The 24,027-nt window shown below is 45.4% G+C and overlaps 1 protein-coding gene across 1 annotated transcript in view; it reads right to left on the reverse strand.

Annotated features, from left to right (window-relative positions):
• Nucleotides 1–22,651, reverse strand: part of Pkd2l1 (polycystin 2 like 1, transient receptor potential cation channel) — a 35,806-nt gene extending 13,155 nt beyond the window's left edge. The window contains exons 1-2 of the mRNA XM_032895505.1: nt 22,417–22,651; nt 21,807–21,920 (exon numbers count right to left, since the gene is read on the reverse strand). Of these exons, the coding sequence (XP_032751396.1) occupies nt 21,807–21,920; nt 22,417–22,651 (349 nt within the window). The remainder of the gene's footprint in view (nt 1–21,806; nt 21,921–22,416) is intronic.
• Nucleotides 22,652–24,027: the final 1,376 nt, after the last annotated feature.

The following is a 24,027-nucleotide window of genomic DNA, read 5'->3' on the forward strand; positions in this document are numbered from 1 at the left end:
CAGTGGGTAAAGGAACTTGAGACACAGCCTGATAGCATGAGTTCAGTTCTCATACCCACACAGTAGATGAAGGGGACCAACTCCCATAAGTCCTCTGACTTCCACGTACATGATATGGCATGAGTATGCATGCATATACAAAATAAATTCAATAAACGTGCTATGCTGCGTGTAAATATACCAGTGAAAACACGAACACTATTTTTCAGATCTTGGGACACACTTTCCCTTCACATCCAATTTAGGAAAGGAAGGATTTGGGTGAACGGGAGCTTGTTTAGAGCGATCCCAACTACAGACATCTTACCTCAGCACGGAAGGATGTCAGCAAAGGAAGGAGCATTGGCCCTCACATTGTCTCACTCCACTCTACTAACAATAAGCGAGACATTGCCTTAGTCCTAACTCTGTGCTTACCTGTCCTCTGTATCCGGAGAAAGGCAGCTGCTGCTAAGACTTGAGTTTGCGAACTTTCCCTGCAGACCACAGGCTAAGCTGTTGTATGGCTGAGTGGCCACTAGGTGGTACTCTTCGCCCCGGAGTTTTTCTAGTCCAGTCTAAATTAAAGCTCAGAACTATTGTAGCTCTAAATTGCTGTCAACTATTTGTGGGAGCTTAGTAGCTTCCGTCTTTTGTGTTTGTTTGATTACTTGCTTGTTTGTTTTGATATGGAGTCTCATGTAGCCCTGGCTGGCTTTGGACTTCTACGTAGATAAGGCTTATAGAGAATTCCCGAGCCTCCCACCTCTTCCTCCCAGGCGCTGATTAGAGCTGCCCCTGCATCTGGTTTTGCTTTTGTTATTTTCCAGTGCTGAGAATTGAACGCAAGGTCTTGAGTATGCGAGACAGTTACCTACCATTGAGCTACAGGCCCGGCCCCAATAATCTCTGATTATTTTCTGAGACAGTAAAAATTATGTTTTCTAAAAAAAAATATGCCTTCATCTGGTAAAATACTTATTAACACACAGAAATTCAATTTTCGTTCTCCTTTGTGACTCTTTAATTAAAGTTCATATTTTTTTTAAACAAGATGGAACCTTAAAATCTTTCTAGATTAAAGCCTGAGCTTGGTCTCCCCATTCAAATACTCTCAATTCCTGGGAATGGAGAAGCAGGCTCACACCCTAGAGCATTTATTTCTATTTCAAGGCTCAACATCCACTGGGCACCTCACAACTTCAGCTCTGGGGGATCTGACGCCCATTTTGACCTCTGAGGGCACCAGACACGTGATAAATACACACACACACACACACACACACACACAGGCACACACGTGCGCGCGCACACACACACACACAGTCAAAGCACTCACAAGAAAATGCTTGGTATTCCTTGTTCATTTTTATTTATGAACATCATGTACTTCGTTCAAAATGTACTTTAGTTGGGCTGCAGGGATGGCTCAGTGGCTAGGAGCACTGACTGCCCTTCCAGAGGTCCTGAGTTCAATTCCCAGCAACTACACGGTGGCTCAAAATGTACTTTAAGGTAGAAATAACAAAGCATTATAGCTCAGTTACTTTCAAATATTTTTACGCACGCGTGTGCGCGCGCGCGCGCGTGTGTGAATGTGTGTGTGTGTGTGTGTGTGTGTGTGTGTGTGCAGCAGGGGGTGGGGAGAGAGAAGGAGAGAATGATTAAATGGACAAGAGGTATTTTCTGTCACAGCTTAGCCAAACTGTTTCAAATAGCATTGATTTTTTTATGTAGAGTATATTATCAACTCGGATTACTATAAAGATGCTTCCTATATTAATCATACAAGCACTATTCAAAGTCTAACATTGTACAAAATACTTTGCTAAGTGACATGACGTCAAACCTCAGAAAAATTCTACTAGGGAAGATGTTCCAGAAAGTTCCTTTTGTCATGTAATAGAACATGAAAGCAACATGTTCAGGGCTTATGGAGTATAACAGGTGCTAAGTAATTAAGCCACTCCACTTACCCTGGCTGTGTGTCCCCAGGGACAAGGACTTGGTTTTGTTCATTTTATGTAGTAGTTGGGTTAGGTTGTGTGTGTGTGTGGTTGGGGGCAGGGGGTATCTCACTATGTAGTTCTGGATGGCCTAGCAGTCACTATTTAGACCATGCTGGCCTTGAACTCACAGCCTCTGCCTCCCGAGTGCTAGGTTTAAAGGTGTTGTCTTAGCTGGGGTTTTATAGCTGTGAAGAGACACCATGACCAAGGCAGCTTTTATAAAAGAATTCATTGGGGCTGGCTTACAGTTTCAGAGGTTCAGTCCATTATCACCATGTCAGAAAGCATGGCAGCCCCCAGGCAGACATGGTGCTGGAGGAGCAGAGAGTTCTACACCTCAATCGGAAGGCAATCAGGAGGACACTGATTCCCCACTGGGCGGAGCTTGAGCACTAGGAAACCTCAAAGCCTTCCTGCCCTACAGTGATGCACTTCTTCCAACAAGGCCACACCCACTCCAACAAGGCCACACCTACTCCAAGGCCACACCTACTCCAACAAGGCCACACCTACTCCAACAAGGTCACACCTACTCCAACAGGGCTACACCTACTCCAACAAGGCCACACCTACTCCAACAAGGCCACACCTACTCCAACAAGGCCACACCTTCTAATATTGCCACTCCCTGGGGACAAAGCATTCAAACACATGACTCTATAGGGACCAAATCTATTCAAACTACCATTGTGTACACCACCACGCTCAGTAGTTAGCGTTTAATGGGCTCTGAGTCACTATTTGTTGTGCTGGACAACATCGGGAGAGGGTTTGCTTTATTTTATTATTTTTAATTATATGTATGTGTATCTTATGTGGGAATATATTCAGGTGTTCGTGGAGCTAAAGCAGTTGAATCCTGGAGTTGGAGCCACTTGATGCAGGTTCTGGGAATCGAACTGTGGTTATCCAAAGAACACTGCATACTTATAATCACTGAGCTGTCTCTCCGGGCCCTCTTGGAAAAGTTAAAAAACAAAACAAAACAAAACAAAACAAAAAGCAACAAAAAACACTAAGGGCTGGAGAGACAGAGTTAAGAGCACCGACTGCTCCTCCAGAGGTCCCGAGTTCAATTCCCAGCAACCCCATGGTTTTGTATTTGACCCACAAACAGTATAATCAAAATACTTGAAGCTCGCTTGCGTTTAGTAGATTTGAAAAGAATCCGGCACATTCCTTAGTTCAAAAGATAACAATAATTCATTCAAGACTTGAATAAGCTCAAGGAAGCCCGGCCGGACTCACCTAACAGAAATCTCAGGGGACCAGCAACTTCCCACAGCGAGAAGTCAGTTCACCTCATGGCGGTTCAGGAAGGTGAATGGAGACTTGGGATATTGCTGAGTGGAGGAGCACTCATCTAAGACGAGCCAGCCCGTGGTCAATGCCTCGCTTCTGTGAGAACTTAACTTGCAAGGGAAATACAGTTTTGGAAGTAAGCGTCAGATTGGGAAGCTGCTGTGGTCTGAATCACAAATGAAGACCAGAGAAACTGAGGGGTTGCTTTGTGGGATGGTGATCTTCGTGCCTGTCACATTTGCTCCTTATTATCCTACCCATGAGCAACCGGCAGCACGTCACATCTGGAAAGTTTGTTAGGGGGCATATTGCTGTAGCACTGGGTGGGGCTCGACCTGTGTGTTTCTAGTAAGTCCTCCTGCACCAGCGATATGGAGGACCATTGCTGTGTCCTGTTGTAGTGGGATGGTCAGCCCAACATGTCCTCCGTGGAGACGTCGAGAGGCCGTGGGTTTCCCCCATCTTAAGAATTCAGTGATTATTAAGGTTGGGGTAGAAAGGAATCCATTGGACCTCTCCCCCGGAGCTCTTACAACCTCCCTGGAATTTGAAGGGCATTTACAAAACACACAGAAAATCAGAGTTCAATGCCCACCTGAACCACTAGGTGTCGCAGCAGAGACTCACATCCTCAGGTCCGTTGTAGTTGGGGAAGATTGGAAACAATGTGTCGGTTTTCCTTGGTGTCTCTCCACTGTCTCCCAGTACCATCTACTCGGGTAATAAGAATTCCAAATTGACTTTATTGGGAAGAAGTAGCTTGGCCAACTGGAATACCTGACTCAGATATGTCTGAAAAGGACTCAACAGCACCATCTCACCACTACCCTTTTCTCATCATAAAAAGAAATGACCACAGGGTCAACATTGTGTCTGGACACTGATTCTGTGCTGGGCACTTGACACACCTTCATTTAGTCTAAGAAGAAACTCTATGGTGACTGCTATGAGGATCCCCACTTTCCAGCCTCAGGTAGGTTGTCTCTTGCCTCAGGTCAGAAATGAATAAAATCAAGATTCAAATGCAGATATGAGGCTGACAGTGAACCTCTCCGAGAACAGAACTATATTCAAGAGTGAATTTATGGGGCAAAAACTTTGGTTCTGGAAAGCACAGACCTTTTGAGCCATTCCTGTTTTCTGATGTGAAATGGCCACTATCCCAAGCACTCCTTTTACTACCAGGACAGTCAATAAGGGACGGTCTGCTCCTCCACCTGCTCTGGGGAAAGCTGCCCTTTCTGATCCTTCAAGATCCGGTGAAGGAGTGTGTCTTAGTTAGGGTTTCACTGCTGTGAAGAGACACCATGATCAAGGCAACTCTTTTAAAGGTAAACATTTAATTGGTCTGGCTTACAGTTTCAGAGGTTCAGTCCATTATCATGGCAGGAAGCATGGCTGAGTGTAGGCAGACTTGGTCCTGCAAGAGCTAAGAGGTCTACATCTTGCTTCCTAGTCAGTCCAAGGGGACTCTCTTCCACACTGGGCAGAGCTTGAGCACAGAGACCTCAAAGCCCACCCCCAAAGTGACACACTACCTCTAACAAGACCACACTAACAATGCTAACTTCCCAATGGCCCAGCATATTCAAACCACCGGGAAGCGCATTGTTCTCCATCTTTCAAATGGTGCACTGGATCAGGAAGTGGAAGCAGTCAGAATTAGAGTCAGAATGCTGAATGCCAGTGGGCCCCTTCTTTACCTTCTAGGGCATAGTGCCAGGCAGATTTTAGGGACTAGATAATGACTTCATGAGATGCTATGGAGGAGATTCAGTGACCAGAAGGATTTATAGTCCAACACCAAGAGTAGGTGGCATCTTCCTCCTTTCTTCTCCCTCTCCTCCTCCTCTTCTTGGCAGAGGCGAAATCCTCTGCCAAACCTATGCATGCTAAACCATATTTTATACTCAGGACCTTGGGATAAGTTCTCAGTTGCATAGCATAGTAATGAGAGCATGATTGATGCTTGGTGTTCCCCAGGCTTAGTATACCTTATCTACCACAATGCTTGCAAAAACCTGGGAAAGTGGGATCTCCCATTTCCATTTTATGCAGATCAATTGGGGTCAAGAATGTTAATAATGAGTTCCGGGACAGTCAGAGCTACATAGAGGGACCCTGTCTCAGAGATGGATGGATGGATGGATGGATGGATGGATAGATAGATAGATAGATAGATAGATAGATAGATAGATAGATGGATGGATAACAGTTCTTTAAAGATCAGGCATTCAGACTCCTGTCACTCTTACCACAAAGACCAGGGATTTTTTTTTTACTACCATACTGTACAACACGAATGAATCACTACCACACTAAATCCTTCTGACAGAATACTCTGACTTCTAAAAATCAGTCCTTTAGACAGGGCTGGATCTGGGAGGAGTTGAAGGAAGCAGTAAGAATGGTGAAAACTCAGTGCATGAAATTCTCAAAAACTCATTAAAAAGATTAATCCAAACACCTAAGGTTATGCAAATTTATAAGGTTCCTCATGAGCAAACTCCAGAGCTTAGTGTCTCAATCAGAAAGTGAATTGCAATGAGACATGGTAAATTCACTACCTTAAAGGAACGTCAGATAAATCAAGACACTTTTAGCTTTACTAATGGGGCCCTCAGACCAAACAAACTGTTGGTGAAATCTTGTAGGCATGCCTGCCATTCATCCTAAGGTAAAGCCAGATCTTTATATAGAAATACTTTATGAGTATTAAACATGGATTATGGGAAGCAATTGTAAAAGTAACTTTAATTTTTAACATTTTAATATCAATTTTTACAGTCCATGTACTGTATATAGAAATGATCAACACCAATTCTCCTGAAGTCTATTTACGTCTTGTTATTAATCAATGGGCTTTTCTCCCTTATTTATGTATTCAACAATGGAAACTATGCAAATTACTTGTATTTCCTTCCTTCCTTTGCCTGCCCAGGAATCTCGGCCACTGTTCTCTTTAACAGTCTTTATTTATTATAAGTTTTGGGGCACAATTTATCTTCCTCTCTTATCTTTTCTAGTTCTTGTGCTGTGCCTCTCATTAATAGCTCTCGTGGGTTATGATTTATTATAGCTGTGCTTTTTAATGTTCTTCTGTATGCTGCACCTGTGTCCCTTCTAGACATAGGCAGGGCATTAAAAAAACACACTGTTATTAAAGAAGTGTGCGTGTTGAAATTATCATTAATCCTTGCCACCCTGAACTTGAGTAACCGCGTGACGTCATCCTCTCCTGTGCTTGGAGTCTAGTCCTCCATTTTGAACTGCAGAGAGAGGAGCCCCGCTCAGAGCAACAAGCAGTCAACACAGCACAGTGTTTTGCCCTTCACTTCCCCAGGAACCCAGGTCATCTGGTGCTGCAGAGCGCCTTTCTGCCTCCAGTTACGACTGAACAGTGCTTTGCTAGACAGCCCCTCCTGGGGCAGGATCAGGATTGACTTCCCGCATGAACTGGCAAGACCTCTGAGGAGCTGGTAAGATGGCTTAGTGGGTTAAAGTGCTTGCTTAAGCCTGATGGTGATAGTCCAGTCCCCTGAAGCCAGGTAGAAGGAGAGAACTGACTCCTGACAGTTGTCTTTTGTCCTTTACATGTACAATGGGTACATACATACCCACACGTACACCATAGTAATAATAAATAATTTTTTTAAAAGAAAGTGAATGTTTTTATTTTTCCGTAAAAATGACCCCTTGTGCACTGTGTGGTTATGACTCTTGCTTCTTTAAAATATATTTTTATCATTTTTAGCTATGTGTATGGGTGTGTTGCAGAAGGAGAAGATGGGTATATACATGTGTGTGCGTTCTGCCTGTGGAGGCCAGAGGTATAGAATCCCCCTGGAGTTGGTGATACAAGGTCTGTGAGCCACCTAATGTGGGTGTTGGGATTCAAACTTGGGTCTTCTGGGAGAGAGTAATAAATGTTCTTCATTTCTGAGTCATCACTCCATTCCCAGGAGAAAAAAAAAACTTTAAGACAGACCACCAACAGCCCAGAAATGAACAGATGGGATTACATGAAAACGGTTTCTGTATAGCAAAGGAAGCAACCAGGGGAGCTAAGAGACATCCTGCAGAGTGTGAGTGTTGGGAGCGGCTAAAGATGGCGCTGACATCTAGTGGTCGTTTGTGGTATACAACCATTTAAGCCATATCCTTGGCATTCCTGTGGCATCTACAAGGCCAGGGTGATATTCATGCTAATAAGGTATTTCACACTCCACCAATCCCCAGAGGACAAGTTTACAGCCACTGTTTGTCTTGTAATTAAGGCGAGTGCCTTTGTTCTCCGGGGTCGCAGTATCAAGAATGAGGTGTTCCTGCAATAAAGGCTGTTGAGAAGAACCCAACGGTGTTGCGTCTTCCTTGCTGGTCAAGGTGGGCGCTCCATGTGAGGACACCTTTACTACTCCAGACAAAGGGCTAATATCCAGAAGTCTCAAAGAATTGCAGAAATTAAATTGCAGGGAAATAAAATGTTTTCACATTTTGAGACACCCTCAAAACCTTTTCTTCTTTTCTAAGTCCAGGAGAATGTTTACATCACAGCTTCTCTGGCTGTCTGGGGTCTCTTCAACCCTGACCCTGACAGTCACCCTGTATAGCCAGTCTTCATTGTTCTACCAATCTCTGTAGCAGTGGTTCTCATCCTGTGTGTTGTGACCTCTTTCAGGGGTTGAATGACTCTTTCGTAACAGTGACAAATTACAGTTATGAAGTAACAGTGAAATCATTTTATGGTTTAGGTCACCACAACATGAAGACCTGTATTATGACCCCAGTTGAAGGAATCAGAGAAAGGACTGAAAGAGCTTGAAGGGGCTCGAGACCCCATACGAACAACAACCAGAGCAACCAGAGCTCCCAGGGACTAAGCCACTACCTAAAGACTATACATGGACTGACCCTGGGCTCCAACCTCATATGTAGCAATGAATAGCTTAGTAAGAGCACCAGGGGAAGGGGAAGCCCTTGGTCCTGCCAAGACTGAACCCCCAGTAAACGTGATTATTGGGGGGAGGGAGGTAATGGAGGGGAGGATGGGGAGGGGAACACCCATAGAGAAGGGGGGGAGGAGGGGTTAAGGGGATGTTGGCCCAGAAATGGGGAAAGGGAATAACAATCAAAATGTAAATAAGAAATACCCGTTAATAAAGATGAAAAAAATTAAATAAAAAAAGAGTTACCTTTTCTTAGGTCTCCCCTACACCCTCCTTTCACAATACCTCCCCTAACCAGTCCAGCATTCTGTCATAGTAGGACAAAAAAAGCTTCCATCTATCTCCCCAAGATTGTTATCTTAAGAGGTTTATTTCAGGCAGAACTCTGATTTCTCCAGTTCTGTTTATCACTGCTTCCTCCTAGTGCTGGGATACAGACAATATTTCTTCTCATTTTATCTGTCACAGACAGTTACTTCCAAAAGCCTTCCCCGCTGTTCTTCATCGTAATATAATTTTATGTGGGGTTCATTTCTGTCCGATCAAATGCCACATCACAAAGTTTTCATTGTATCTAAGTATGATTAACATTTAACCAAGTTCTAGGAGCCAGGATGGGAGTCGAGGGACAGACTTCCACTTAGAACTTCTGTTTCAGGTCATAGAGGTAAAGGGCATGCCTCCCTCCCCAAAGAGCCCACTCTGTTAGAACAAACAAACAAGCAGATGGCAGGGATGTTGAGTCTTCCTGACAATTCTTCCTAAGACTTAAATAGATATTGTTCCCTAGTACCTGCAAGATTTCCTGAGTCTCCCCTGGTTACTTTGCCCTCCCCCTCATCTTGACATAGTTCTGGAGCAGTCTTCCATTGCTGCACCAACCACAACTGTGGTACTTTGAATATATTTGACCCCCATAGATTCATGTATATGAGTGCTTGGCTATAGAGAGTGGCACTATTAGGAGTATGGCTTGTTGGAGGAAGTGTATCACTGTGGGAGCAGGCTTTGATGTTCCCTAACACTGCCCAGCATGGAATCAGAGTTTCTTTCTGGTTGCCTTCAAATCAAGATATAGAACTCTTGGCTCTTCCAGCACCAACCATGTCTGCCTAGATGCTGCCATGCTTCCTGCCATGATGATAATGGTCTAAACCTCTTAAACTGTAAGCCAGACCCAACTAAATTCTATCCTTTATAAGAATTGCTTTGGTCATGGGGTCTCTTCACAGAGATGGAAACCCTAAGATAGAAGTTGGTACCAGGAGTGGGGTATTGCTGTGATAGCCCTGACCATGCTTTTGTTTGGAGGAATGTGAATTATGGGACTTTGGAAAGCAGTGGAATGCTTTAAATGGGGTTCAATGGGCCATCCTAGTAGAAACATGGAAGATAGTAGTGCTGAGGGTGATTTGAACGGTATGGGCCTGACTTAAGAGGTTTCCAAAGAGAAGAATTTTAGTATGTGGGCTACAGACTGTTCTTGTGATATTTTGGTGAAGAATGCAGCTGCTTTTTGCCTGTTCAAAAAAGTCTGCCTGAAGCTAAAGTGAAGAGATTTAGATTAATTGCATTGACAAAGGAAATCTCAAAACAGCCTAGCATAGACTATGCCTTGTGATTCATTCTTATGAAAAGCTTTTCAATCAGACATAGCAAATTGAGAAATGAAAATTACAAAATGTATGGTCCAAAGATTAAAGGGGCACCAGGAAGTGGGATGGAATTAAATTTTGTGTTCAAGAATATTAAATGAAATTAAGACAGTGATGACCTCATTGTAAGATCCCACCCAGCTAAGCTTACTGTTTGTGCATTTGCAGTTGAACAAGAGATAGTTATATCATGTTAGGCATTATTATGACCTGGTTGTTATTTTCATTTGGACATAAGGAGATATGATTATATGTCAAATTGACAAGGGGTTGATTCTGATGGCTATCTTCAGTTGTCAACTTGACTATATCTGGAATGAACTACAGATCAGAAATGGAGGGCACACCCGTGATCCAGATCTTGAGGTTGGGTAACACAGGCTTTCGATCCAGGTGTTGACATGGGATGACAGAAGCTTTCGATCTGGATCTTGAGGTATACTGTCCTCGCTTATAAAGATCTTATGAAAAGGAATCTTTAAAAAGCTTAGGTCCAGGTGTGGTGTTATATGCTTTTAATCCCAGCACTCATAAGACAGAGGCATGCAGATCTGTAAGATGTAACAGAACAAGGGGGCTATGTTCCAGCCCCAGCAAGCAGCAGAATCTGGCAGCATTGGCTATGTGGCTCAGGCTTTATTGTCAAGAATAGAAGAGACGACTGGGACAATTGGTGCTGGTTAGCTGCAGCTAAGAAATTAGTGGTGATTCAGAAATGACCAGCGTCACTGAGGTAAACTCTCCTGGGAAGTGTTTTCTGAGGGCACAAAGAAACCATGTTGCAGAGATGGACCTTGTGCTCACAGCCAGACTTGGTCATGTGTAAGAGTCACCAAGGTGGCACTGGTTTTGAAGGTCATGAAGAGCAGCTGAGGCTTGGCTCTATGAGAGACATGGAAGGCCACTGGTGCAGGTGCAGCCTCAGTGGCAGTTGAAGGTCTAGGACAGAAGGGGTCATGCAAAGAGGTTAAGGCTTGGCACCATGAAGAGAGCATAGGAGAGGCTATTGGTGAAAGTCCAGCCTAGCTGCAGTAGAAGACTTCAGTGTACTACAAAGGCCAGTCCCATGGGATGACTACCAAGAACAGCAACAGCAGTAGAGGAGTTAGCCAGAGCCTAGAGGACTACGGAGGGCAGAGCTGGATTAGTGACCCGAGCCCTTTGGAAGAGCCCAGATCATGTGTGGATCATTGGAACAAGAAGCTGTGGAGCTGAAGTTGTCTTGGGGACCCCAAGATGTCAGAAATGCGAGAGCCATGGTACACCTACCAAGGAAGGTTGCTACTCAGCCTGAGGCAAAGAATTGTGTTGCAGTCAACAAAATTAAAATGAGTTGGAATCAGGCGTGGAGATGCAGAATTTGGAGTTTTCCCAACTGTTTTGTTTGTTTTCTTTTTTTTTTTTTTTTTTTTTTTTGTTTTGTTTTTTAGCCTGGCTTTGGTCCAGTATTTCCTCACAATGATGTTTTGGAATGCTTATATATGCTTGTGATATGGGAATTAGGTGATAAGCTCTTTTATTTTGATTTTATAAGGGATTACAGTTGAGAGACTGCTTGAATCTCAAAGGAGACTTTGAACTTTGGACTTTAAAACATCGTTGAGACTGTGATAGACTGTGAGGACTTTTTTTTTTTTTTCCGTGGCTGGGGACCGAACCCAGGACCTTGCGCTTCCTAGGCAAGCGCTCTACCACTGAGCCAAATCCCCCAACCACTGTGAGGACTTTTGAAGTTGGATTCAATACTTTTTTTTTTTTTGCATTATGTTTCTGCTACGAGCTGAGGGGGGCCACAAAGTGGACTATGGTGCTTTGAATAGGCTTGGCCCTCTTAGATTCGTGTATAATGCTTGGCTGTAGATTGATGTCATTATGCAGGTGAAGGCAGACAAGATAAAATGAGGCCTGTCATTGGATGAGAAGGAAGGGAGGTGGAAACAGAGGTCTTGGAAGGGCGGGAGAAGCAGGAGAGAAGGAGCTGGGAGACCATGGCAGCAGGTGTTGATTCTTCTCTGCGCATAGACACAGGTTGTTATGACTATTTTTTAAGGGATGGGTGTGTACAGGACTTTGTGCCGTGTAGATGGGCAAGTTATATCTCATCAATTGGATCAGAGGTTATTGTGTGGTGTGTTCTTTCATGTGGCAACTTGAGTTCAAGGGAAGGTGAGGTGGCAGGATGCACCAAGCCCACCACAGTATTAGGATGTGTATGCCTGGTGTGGTAACAGCAAGCCAAGGGAGCTAACTGTGAGTGAAAGCAGTGTGGCAAAGTGCCATGTTGGAACAGCTCGAGGACCACCCAGGATCAGAGAGTACCTTGGGGGCCAGAGTGGCACTGCTGAGATAAAGATACCCTGCAGTACCATGCAGCCTGACGGGTGCTGGCTCTAGAGTAGGTCAAAAGGGAACCAAGTGCCATGTGGCCCTACAGGTGCTGGCTCTAGCATGGGATAAAAGGTTTAGCTGGTTTTCCTTAAATATTTATAGCAACACTTGGACATAGGGAGCGGCACTGTTAGGAGAGTGGCCCTGTTGGAGGAAGTGCATCACTGCGGGGGTGGGCTTTGAAGTCTCCTAATGCTCAAGCTCCCCGCAATATGGAATCAGAGTTTCCTCCTGGCTGCCTTCAAATCAAGATGTATAGCTCCTGACTCCTCCAACACCTTGTCTGCCTGGATGCTGCCATGTTTCTCCGCCATGATGGTAATGGACTAACCCTCAGAAACTGTAAGCCAGTTCCAATTAAATGTTGTCCGTTGTAAGGGTTGTTTTGGTCATGGTATCTGTTCATAGCAATGGAAATCCCAGTTAAGGCTACAACTGATGTCACTGTTGATTACATGTTTGAGTCCCTTGTTCCTTAAAAGCAGATTTGCCTGGAATATTTCACAATGCTTAGTAGTCACCCTAGGGTCTAGCACATAATGGAACTTTCTAAATGCTTGAGTGGATAAGTGTGTGAATGTCCAGATTCTCACTCACGTCTCATTTGCTTTTCTCTCCAGACGGTGAGGTAATCTCATTTGATGGTCTGTGGATGAAGCTTGGTGGCAAAGCATATGCCAAGCAAGGGTTAGGTCCTGGGTTCAATCCTTAGCCTTAAAAAAAAATGACAGGTTGGCGGAGAGATGGCTCAGCGGTTAAGAGCACTGACTACTCTTCCCAGAGGTCCTGAGATCAATTCCCAGCAACTGCATGGTGGCTCACAACCATCTGTAATGGGATCCAATGCCTTCTTCTGGTGTGCCTGAAGACAGTGTATATATAAAATAAATAAATCTGTTTTTTAAAAGATGATAATCAACAGTGCATGTATATATAAACAATGTTTGCACTTAAAACCACTCTATTCTCTAAAAATAATAACCACTTTTTAAAAACTGAATTGGCCTGCCCCATAGTGTTCAGTTTAAAGAAGATGGCTCAGTTCTCACATTGGCTTCTGCAGGCCAAGTGTTGCAATCTGTTCCTTTGGCTGAGAAAGGAGAGAATAGAACCTTACATAATTATGCCATTGGATAAGAGAGGGCCTTACAACATCCCTGAAAAGGTCACATGAAGCCCCAGGCTCTGCCAAGCACACCTTTGAGAACCATTGCCCTAGCCCTTGTTTCTGGGACTAGAACCTCTACCCGGGCCTGAGGCATCATCATAACCTCTCACCCACTACTGCCACCCAGAGCACAGACTTGGTTATTAGTGTCCTAAGAACCTCTTTCCTGTGCACCTTATATTGTAGTCTCCAAGATTTTTCTACAGACTGACTTCTCAAACAGCTTGCCAGACATGGCTGATGATCCCATCAGCTAGAATCCAGCGGAAACCGCTGCTCAGACCGAGATGCCCGTAGCAGCCTTTTTCCCTCCCCCTAGCATTCCAGCTCCCGGTAAGATCCCACCCTGTGGCTGTGATTCCTTTTGGAGTGAGATTGCCAGACTCCCAATATCAAAGGAGCACCAATGACTACCTGTCCTTGTTAAGATTTCTGTGATAAAAGCACAATGACCAAAAGCAGCTTAGGGGGGAAAGGGTTTGTTACATTCTACAGCCTGTAGCCCACTGTCCAGGGACATCAGGGCAGAAACTTAAGGCATAACTCGAGGATGGGACATGTGTAAAGGTAGGGGCATAACATAAGTGAAGGCCACGGAGGGATGCAGCTTACTGTTAAAGCGTCTTTTATACTCCTATTGGTAACTGTCCTCCTGGAAGCTGACTACCTCTGTCTGCTAACCTAGGCCGAGCCCTGGAAGCTTCTGGCCTCTGTACAATCTTATCTAGGCCTAGAATGTTTACAGCCTCTGAGACTTGCTGCTGCCTAAGCTCACCCTTCCCAGTTCTTTCTGCACTCTAGCTGGTTGGATCAACTCAGCTATTCTGGTTCGACGCTCCTCTCCAAGCTGACTGATTCAGTCTGGCTCTTCTCAGTGTCTCCTGATTTACTCTGCTTGACCTCAGACGAACTTCTAGCAATCTGTTCGAAACTGGCTCCTTCTCATTCCCTGGCTCGTTCTATCTTTACCTGTGTCTAGCTTGTCTCTCTTCGACCTGTCTGCAAAACTCACAGGGCAAACCTGCCTCCTCTCTTTGTACTCTCACAGTACTGCCCCTTAAATAGCTTCCCTTTCCTCTCTCCTAAGAGTTGAGCATATCCTGCTTTGTCAAATTCTTCACATGTCTGCTACTCAATTAGACATCACTTTCAAAGATGGGTGCTTCCTTCTACAAGCTAATTTTATACCTTCATTGTAAGGGATTAAAAGTTTGGGCTAAGGGCATGTCTGTATTCTAGCCAAAAGGACTGAAGGTATATGCTAAGGGATGAGCCGCACCACAACAAGAAAGTGGTATTTTCAATAAGTAGCACAACCTTGGGCGTCACTGTGTGATCAAATACCCTGTAACAATGTATTAGCTTGCTTCCCATGGCTTGCTTAGCCTGCTTTATTGTAGCACCCAGGACCACCAAAACCCAGGGGATGTACCACCCACAGTGAGCTAGGTTTTCTACATCAACAGATCGATCATCAATTTAAAATACATACCACGGGCCAAATCTAGCTGGGGCATTTTCTCAGTTGCTGTTCCTGCATCCCATGATGTCAGATTGTGTTAAACTGATACAAAATAACCACCACACCCTCCTATCATCTTACTGATGCTACCACACCTTATCCCTTTCCCTGTTGCCTGCTGGGAAATCAGAGACCGTCTGGCTGTGGACTCCTTCAAGATCTCTAAAAGGTTATCCCTACTTTGCCTCATGGGCCTGAATTCATCAGAGGTCTTGCTATGCTATCATTTATGGCGTTGAGTCCTGAACTCTCCTCAGAGCCTCCGCCATGCAGCCATCTGTCTGTCTGTCTGTCTGTCTGTCTGTCTGTCTCTCATTTGCCCATAGTGTTAATAACTCTTCCAATAAGCCTCCTTGTTGTTTTTTATAATTTTTTGAGATTTTATTTATTTTTTTATTTTGTGCGTGTGGATGTTTTTGTCTGCATGCATGCTTTCACAGAGGTAAGAAGAGAGTGTCAGATCTTCTGGGACTGGAGTTACAGATGGTTGTGAGCTGCCACATGAATTCTAGGAGTTGAACCTGGGTCCTCTGGAGGAGCAGCCAGTTCTCTTCACCACTGAACCACCTCTCCGACACTAATAAACTTTCCTTTTTGACTCCAAAATACAATCTGCCTTGGTGTCTTTCTTGAGCCTTATACACCAGATCTCTGTACTCATAAGCAAAGTTCTCTGTGAATTGTGTAGCTTAGTTTCTGTGCTTTGCTCGGGGTCATTCAGCAGGGTAGAGATGGGGCAAGCACTCGGGCTAGTGCCGTATGATACTAGCAACCTCCTTTTTCCCCCTGGCCACTTATGCCAGCAGGACCAGAGCCCAATCTCGCCTACAGCAAACCAGAGTCTGAGGATGTCAGTACCTACCTTCCTCACAAGCTTTAATGTGGAATGACAATTGGTATCTGTTGAAGGCCTAATGCAGTCACTGAGTAGCAACAGCAGCTAGGCAGATGTCAGCTTCTCTTGAGTAGGAGAACAAGGCTCAAAGAAGTTTAAGTGTCCCAGTCTTTATGGCTAATCATTGGTGGCGTCCTTCCACGAGTCAGGTGGCCTTGTTCTGGCCATGCTTCCTCCGGTACTGATAGCATGGCTCCATGTGCCCAGTTAACATATACTATCCTGACAGCCACATAGGGGCTCACCTACAGACCCTCGCTGAAGCTCCCACACACATTCTGTTTCTTTCCTCATCAGTCCTAGGAATGTGCAGTTAAGAAAGGCAAATTTTCCTAGTATCCTGATGACGTGAAACTCTACCTGAACCTTGAATCCCACTGAAAGGAAGTAGAATGATGGGTTGGTGAGATGGTTCTGTGGGTAAAGGCAATTGCTGCTGAACTTCACGACCTGAGCTTGATTTCCTAGAACTCTCATGGTGGAAAGAGGGAACCAACTATGGAAAGTTGGCCTCTTATCTCCATGGGTGCCCCAAATAAATGTTAAAAACAAAACAAGACAGAGTAAGAGAAGGCAGATAAGCTTCTCCAGAGCCAGCAATGACAAGGTGCTAACAATTCACATTTATTGATGAGTAGACAGGAGTCAAAAGGCTGAGAGTCTCTATACTCCATGGTAACCAGATCCAGCCTAGGTCATGGCTCAGAGGCTCTCCTACATACGGACTGTCCCAGGTGCACCTTTGAGATAACAAAAATGCTTGATAAAACAAACAGCCATTGTTTCTACATAAAGACTTCAGTGTTTCCTCCATCAACAAAAGGCCACAGCCTTCCTCCAAGAAGACAAAGGGCTGGAGGCTCTTTCATAAATACCATGATGGGAGGCAGGGAGGTGGAGGGAGGGGCAGGACCATCATTCACTCCCCTGCACTTCTCTGTGAACAATGGCGGAGACCGGAAGGACTCTACTAATGTGAGCCTTTCTAAGCGGCGGATCATTTCCTTACTATTCATAAAGACAAGGGTGACATTTTCCTGATCTCTGGCATGGAAATAGTCTTATCTATCCTTCACAGAAATCCAGTCACGGTCAAGTGAGGTCCTAGGTGTGAATGCTCTCTGTGTTGGTCCAGGGCTGCATCATGACATTGTGAGGAGATTGATGGCTCTCCCATGTTGCCTGGCTAAAGAAGAGAGCTCCGAGTTAGCCAAGTGAGTCACCAAATGGTCATGGAGTTCCTGGAGCAAAACATAACGGGGAGGACACTAGGCCACCGTGGCTCTGCCACAGTGAATTCTCCGGGCTCACTCTGAGCCCAGTTGCTAGGCAGGTGATGCCCAGTTTCATAGACCATTTTTTCCCGCTCCCAGGATTCCAGTTCCCGAAACGAAGGCCCTCATTGGTAATTCCTGCCACGGTCTAACAATTTTTCCTTCCTAAAATCTCCCTCACCTCCTGACAATATCTGTCTTGTGCGATTTATACCAAGTGAGTATAAATAACAAAGAGTAAGAAACTGTTTATCCCTACCATGAATCAAAACAAGAAAATTAAGGCAGATTGTTGTATTGTTTTATACCTACTTAATTCTAATAATTAGGAATGAGAATCTCTAATCCTCATAGAGTCTTACCCTGCTGTGCTCTTGTAGTCACTGTAATAAATATGTGTAATGCTCAACCGAGGCAAATGGTCACACACGACACTAAGAAGATAGTCTCATCTTGGACTTAATCTCCTTAGACATGCCCTGGGAACAGATTTAACAAAAGCAAGAGAAGGCAACAGGTCTGGACATATTTACTCATAGTAAACACTGAGGTAGTAAGAGAAAGTTTTAATTAATGGATTTTAATTTAATATAGCTTGCTCATCGAATTAAAATAAATCAACTACTCAGAAACATAAGAGAAAATGGCTGATGTAATTATATGTGAAAGTGTAGAATTGGATAAATGCTGGTGATATAAAAAAAAAAATCAGATGCCTTTGGACCAGGGGGAGGTGAATTATAAATAAAAATATTCTTTAGCCTGGTGTGATATGGGCTTTTAATCCCAGCATTCAGGAAGCAGAGGCAGGTGAATGTCTGGGAGTTCAAGGACAGGCTGTCTACAAGATGAGTTCCAGGACAGCCAAGGCTACATAGAGAAACCTAGTCTCAAAAAACAAAACAAAACAAAACAAAACAAAACAAAACAAAACAGTCCTTGTGTTTTAAATATAGCAATAGAAGAGAGAACAGTAGGTAGCAGTGTAGCAGCATTCTCTTAAGATTCTACTGTTAGGAGAGGGGAGGGAGTTGTCAGCTACATGAGGGTGGGAACAGCTGATGGGGATGAGGAAGGGATGCAGATGAGGATGGGGATGAGGATGGGAAACTGAGGATGAGGATGGGATGTTGATGAGGATGAAGATGGGATGAGGATGAGGATCGGGTGCTGATGAGGATGGGGATGGGATGCTGATGAGGATGGGGATGGGATGCTGATGAGGATGGAGATGGGATGCTGATGAGGATGAGGATGGGATGCTGTTGAGGATGGGGATGGGGTGCTGATGAGGATGGGGATGGGATGCTGTTGAGGATGGGGATGGGATGCTGATGAGGATGGGGATGGGATGCTGTTGAGGATGGGGATGGGATGCTGTTGAGGATGAGGATGGGATGCTGATGAGGATGAGAATTCATGAGGATGAGGAAGGGACGCTGATGACAAACAGAGCTTCCTCCACATCACTTAGCTACGATGTGCTGGGTGACAATGAAGTAATGTTTGCATGCAGGACCCACTGTGTGCTCACTCAAACCCGCAACCTTGAAAGAGGGCAATGGCTGCTCAGTTGGTTTCCTGCTTCTTCTTCTCCTCACTTCCTGTCCCCAGGGAAGCTCTTCGTCACCCTGAATTTTTTTTTCTTATTTGTGAAATGGAGTACAAGTTAAACAGTGACACAGTTGCTTCTGTGAAACTGATTAGTGAGGCCCCGCTGTTACTGTTCCCACCGATGGAGGTGGTAAACTGAGGCCCTCTGCAGAAATTGCTAGACTAAAGGGCTGAAGTCTCTAGAAGAATCCTTAAATGATAGTGTCTCTCTAGGTAGAACCAGTTACAATATGCATTTTCATACGTATTATCTCGTTATTTTTATTTTATGTGAGTGCTTTGCCTCCAAGTCGTGGCACATGCATGCAGAACCTTTGGAAGCCTGAAAAGGGAATCAGATTCCCCGACTGCAGGTACAGACGTCTGTGAGCTGCTCTGTGGGTGCTGGGACTCAAACCCGGTCCTCTGCAAGAGCAACCAGGTTCTTAACCACTGAGCCATCTCTCCAGCCCCCTTCTTTATTTTTAAACTGACAGATAATTCTCGCATGAATAGATGGGGCAGTGTGATGTTTCCTTACCTATGTATGCTATGTAAAACAGCCACTACATCCGTTACTTGTCAGGAGTGTGTGTGTGTGTATCTGTGTGTGTGTGTGTGTGTGTGTGTGTGTGTGTGTGTGTAGTTTAAAAATGCTTACAACTTCTCTTCCCTTTTAGCTATTTCAAAGTTTATAGTACTTTTAAATTTAGCTTTACAGTTATTTTTGTTGTTTGAGTTTGTTTGTTTGTTTGTTTGTTTGTTTGTTTGTTTGTTTGAAGAGGTTTCACTATGTAGCTCTGGCTGGCCTGGAACTGGTTGTTCCTGAACTGGTAGTCCAGGCTAGTCTCAAACTCAAGCGATCTGCCTGCCTTTGCCTCTGCCTCTTGAATGCTGAGCTGGAAGATGTGCACCAGTTCTCATGTCCCAGTGAAGGTTACATTTAACACATTTTAAAAAGTAAAGACCAGCAGGATAGACTAGCAGTGGGGAAGGCCTAGCATGTGTGAGGTCCTTCTGGGCTCAGGACTCGGTAAGTAAAGCAGCAACACAAAATCCTGAGCATGGTGGCTCAGGCTGACCTTCTCAGTACTCGGAAGAGAAAGGCTAACCTGGGCTGCCTGTCCCCACAAACAAAGAACAACAAACTAACTGACCAAAGGTAGGCTTTTGCTTTGTATTTTGTTTGTTTGCTTGTTTTTGGTCTTGTTTTGAGACAGGATCTCTCTCTAGTCCTGGCTGTTCTGGAATTCACTGAGTAGACCAGGCTGGCCCCAAACTCAGAGATTCTTCAGCCCCTGCCTCCCTGGTGTTGGGATTAAAGGTGCGAGTAACCGTGCCTCTGGCCCCATGCAAACAGCTACTTTCTGTATGAAAATCCCAACCCGAAAGATACACTGTTTGCAAAATAAACCTGACACTGTGTAACTGGCACATGGAGAAGCACAGGGTCTGTTTAAAATCCTCTTCAAATGTTTACCTCTCTACCTTCAAACCCTGGCAACCCCTGCAAGATTTTAGTCTTCTCCAAAACACCATGTTAGAATCATGGAGTGTGGAATGTTTCCACAGACTTCTTCCTTAAAAGATTTTTGTTTTTATTTATTTTTTTAAACTAGGCTAGGGGACCATGTGGAAGTGTTGTGACTCCACTACTGAATTCGAAGACAAGCATGATTATTTTCAGAGACTGTGTGATGCCTCTCCTGCATGATATCCCCAGAAGTAATTTTGTTAAAACGTATGGAAATTTTGTAGGTTTGTAGAAAGGAAGTTGAGATGTATTACCATTCAGATAAACGTTGTCAGGAGACTCACAGAATCAGAGGCTGAAGTAGGAGAGCAAGGGTTTGGGTCTGCTGAAACACTTCATGAGGAAAGAGAAACGCATTACAGCCCTGGGGTTGGGAGAACGAAAAGGGAGAGGCAGGAGAGTCAGACCCTTCTGTTTATAGAAAGCTAATCGGTTTCCATAGAAGTGTATGTATACGTTCCATATCGTGTGGCCTCTGTGAGGATAAGAGGTCATAATTCAAGGTTGCCTTATGTTTGGGCAGTAGGGAGCAGGGCAAATTGGTAAATGCATAGAGGAGGGACAGAATTCAGTCAGATCTATGATAGCTACCAAGTCGTAACATGCCTTCTTACAACAGAAGTAATGATGCCACAGGACACTGTGTCAGTCCGATGCCCCTTGGTATATTTCTTTCAGTAAAAGGCAGCAAACTGATCAGAGCTGAGATAGGCAACTGCATGGTGAGTGTTCTGAAACTGTTGTCACACATGTCAGGGTGAGCAAATGGCCCACTCATATAAAGGCCACATAGCCCTGTCGGATCAGGTAGGTACAGAAGGGGAAACTGACATTCAAAGAAGTTACAAGAAAAACACAAGGTCCCCTAGGTGGGAAATGACAGAGTGGTGTGTTTGGCCCTGAATCTGCAGACTCAGAGCCTGGACTTCAGTCTCCACATAAGCCACCCTTGTCACTCTGTGTCATCTCTACACTCCAGCTCTCTCACAGTCTACATCGCAGCTTTCTACTTGCTTCTCTGAACCTGGACACCAGAGCTCCCCAGCGAGTGTCCCACAGAGCCGGCCTGCTTGTGTGGAGTTGGCCACACTATTGAACTCCAACCCTCTTCTCGGGAACTCTCTAAAGCCTGAATCGTTTTCTTCCTGGACCTAAGAAACACGGATCATTTTTGTGTGATGGGTCACATAATAAAACATCACACAAAACCCACTAAAGAGAAAGGGGGACCCTCTACCCTTTACAAAGGGTTAAACAAACATTTCCACCTGTCAACACAACACTGGCTGCTGGCTCAATAGTAGGCACTTGAATTTGAAAATCAGGTTACCTAGTAATTTGAGAGGAATCTCCTTTTATGAACAATATTTCTACCCACTGCATTTCCTCCTTTGAACTCAGTGTGAGAAGTCACAAGAGTTGTATATTGGTATATACACAAAATTCCCAGGATCCACTTGGATGAATCCACTGGGAGGTACAGACGTTTCACACGCTTGTGCCTCTCACAGGCAGATGCTCACAGGACAGTGGCTACTCACACAGACAGACGTCCACGAGGAACACAATGTACACCACAAGCTCCCTCAGGGTAGTCTTGACATAAAGCTCTCTGTTCTCGGCTGTGTTCTCAGTCAGCGTTGTCCCCCACAGTCCTACAGGCATAGAAGGAAGTCCAGAGTTCCCAACAGCACATCCTTTTAGTGATCCACTCCTCCCTGTCCCTAGTCCCTACCCCATCTCCACTGGTCCTTCCTTACCCATCCAGTGTCCCCCGGGAACCTGACTACAGCACCCACACCCCTGCCTGACCTCCTACCAAGTCCCTGTGGGAGATGGGGTGAGGATACTGGGTCAGAGTGAGCTGTGAATGGGGTGGGTATCTGTACAGGAGGAGTGGTCTAGAGCCTCCTCACCTCAGTGTTCCACTCACCATTCTCTCTATACTCTGTCTGGGTCCCCAGGTAATGTCTGTGCTAAGTGACCTTTCTGGCAGTCCCAGAGCCGGACCTCTGTCCCGGGGCAAGCAACTCTAACACTGACAAATCACAGGCACCAAGATTTCTTCTTTTGGGTCACTTTTGTCCCCCTCTCAAACCTAAGGTTTTCTGACTCTAACACCCCAGGAAAACCTCTCCTCGTGTCCCGTACCTCTGATGCCACGACAGATGAGGAGACAGCAGCCGGACACAGGGACTCTTGGTGTCTTCTCCTGGCGTCTGACTTCTGGCTTTTTGGGTTGAGTCTCAGGGAGAGCCACACTGGAGACGGTGCAGATCCTCGGGGTCCCATTCGGGGAAGGAGGGCTGCTGTAGGCAGGATTGTCCCAGACTCTGCTCCCCAGTGTTTGCAACTCCTGCTCCTTGGAATTCTCCATAATATTCATGGGGACCAGAGGTGGAAACCTGCCACCCAGGTGCCCACTCTCACAGGAGACACGGGGACAACGACTCGCACTGACGCTGGAAGCAGAGAGCCCAGGGAGTGGTGTCTAAGAGCAGCTGCTCTCCTTTAGCCTCTGCCTCCTGTCTGGGTGGGGGAGCTGAGCTGAGCTCACACAGGAGAGAGAGCAGGAAGGACACTGATGGTCATCATTCCATTCAGATCTCTCTCTCTCTCTCTCTCTCCCCCCCCCCCAGGGACACAAAAGGAAAGGAACTAAAAGGGAACTGGAATTGGAAATTAAAGTGAGGTGAAAGGGGCCTGAGGATGTTATGTAGACACACTAGAAGGGGGGGGGGAAGGAGACAGAGGGAGTGCTAGGGCCAGATGGAACCTGAATGGGATGTTCAAACTTCCAACTATTGAGTTGGTCAAAGAACAGGGAAAGGGGACAAGGGTTGGGGTGTGGGGGAAGGGGCTAGGAGAAGAAAGGGCTTCAGTGCTCTGTGGTGGGCGTGAGCTCATACCACTTTTTTTAAAAAGGCTTGAAAGAACTACCATGGGTTAGGGTGAGAACCAAGGCCAGGGATGGGCAGTGGGGGGAGGTGCTCCTTGACAGTTCAGTCGGTAGTGCTTCTCAGTGTGCCTCCTTCAGTGTCCCCTGGTGACTGGAGAAGGAGACTCCCCAGTGCACCCCCTTATAGTTCAGTGAAAGACACAGGTGAAGGGAAGCACAGTATCAGATCTTAAGAGACAGAGCCTCTGCGGATGACAGTGACAAGAAAAAAGAGTGCAGAATTCTAGGCTGGCTTTATTTTCCTGACGTTTGGCTTCATGGCTTAATGATGACGCCCACTCTTAGAGAGGGACATCTTGAGAATGTGGGGCTTGGTTTAGGTCAACAGTTTGGTAGGACGAATCTCAGAGCCTCGGGCAAGGGTGAGGTGACATCTCTCTGTCACAAGATGATCTGTTCGTCTTTTCCTGGGACTTGACTTAGCACTGTAAGCTTCAGCGTGAACTGAGTAGGAGAGCTTCTGAGGCTGCCTGCATCCCCTCTTGCTCAGTTTCCTGAATGGAGACTTGGCATGGACCTCTGATCACAGCCCTGCCTGTGCCCAGCTCTGGCCTTTGCTCACTCACTGCCCAGGTAAGCAAGAGCTGTGACTCAGAAGAGAGCTCCTGCTGTAAAGTGGGTAGTCATTCTACATGCCCTGCAGCAGGGGACTCTTCTAACAGAGCATCTTAGCTTACAGTTACTTTAGCCACGATGGCTTGAAGCCTACCTTCAAGGTGAGCAACGCACACCAGCCTGGAAGAAATCTCAGGCCTTGTGTATTCCCAGAGGGAGAGATCAACCAGGTTTAGGCTCCACCCCCT

The sequence above is a fragment of the Rattus rattus genome, chromosome 2 (genome assembly GCF_011064425.1).
Source record: "Rattus rattus isolate New Zealand chromosome 2, Rrattus_CSIRO_v1, whole genome shotgun sequence".
In the NCBI taxonomy this organism is placed as follows: domain Eukaryota; kingdom Metazoa; phylum Chordata; class Mammalia; order Rodentia; family Muridae; genus Rattus; species Rattus rattus.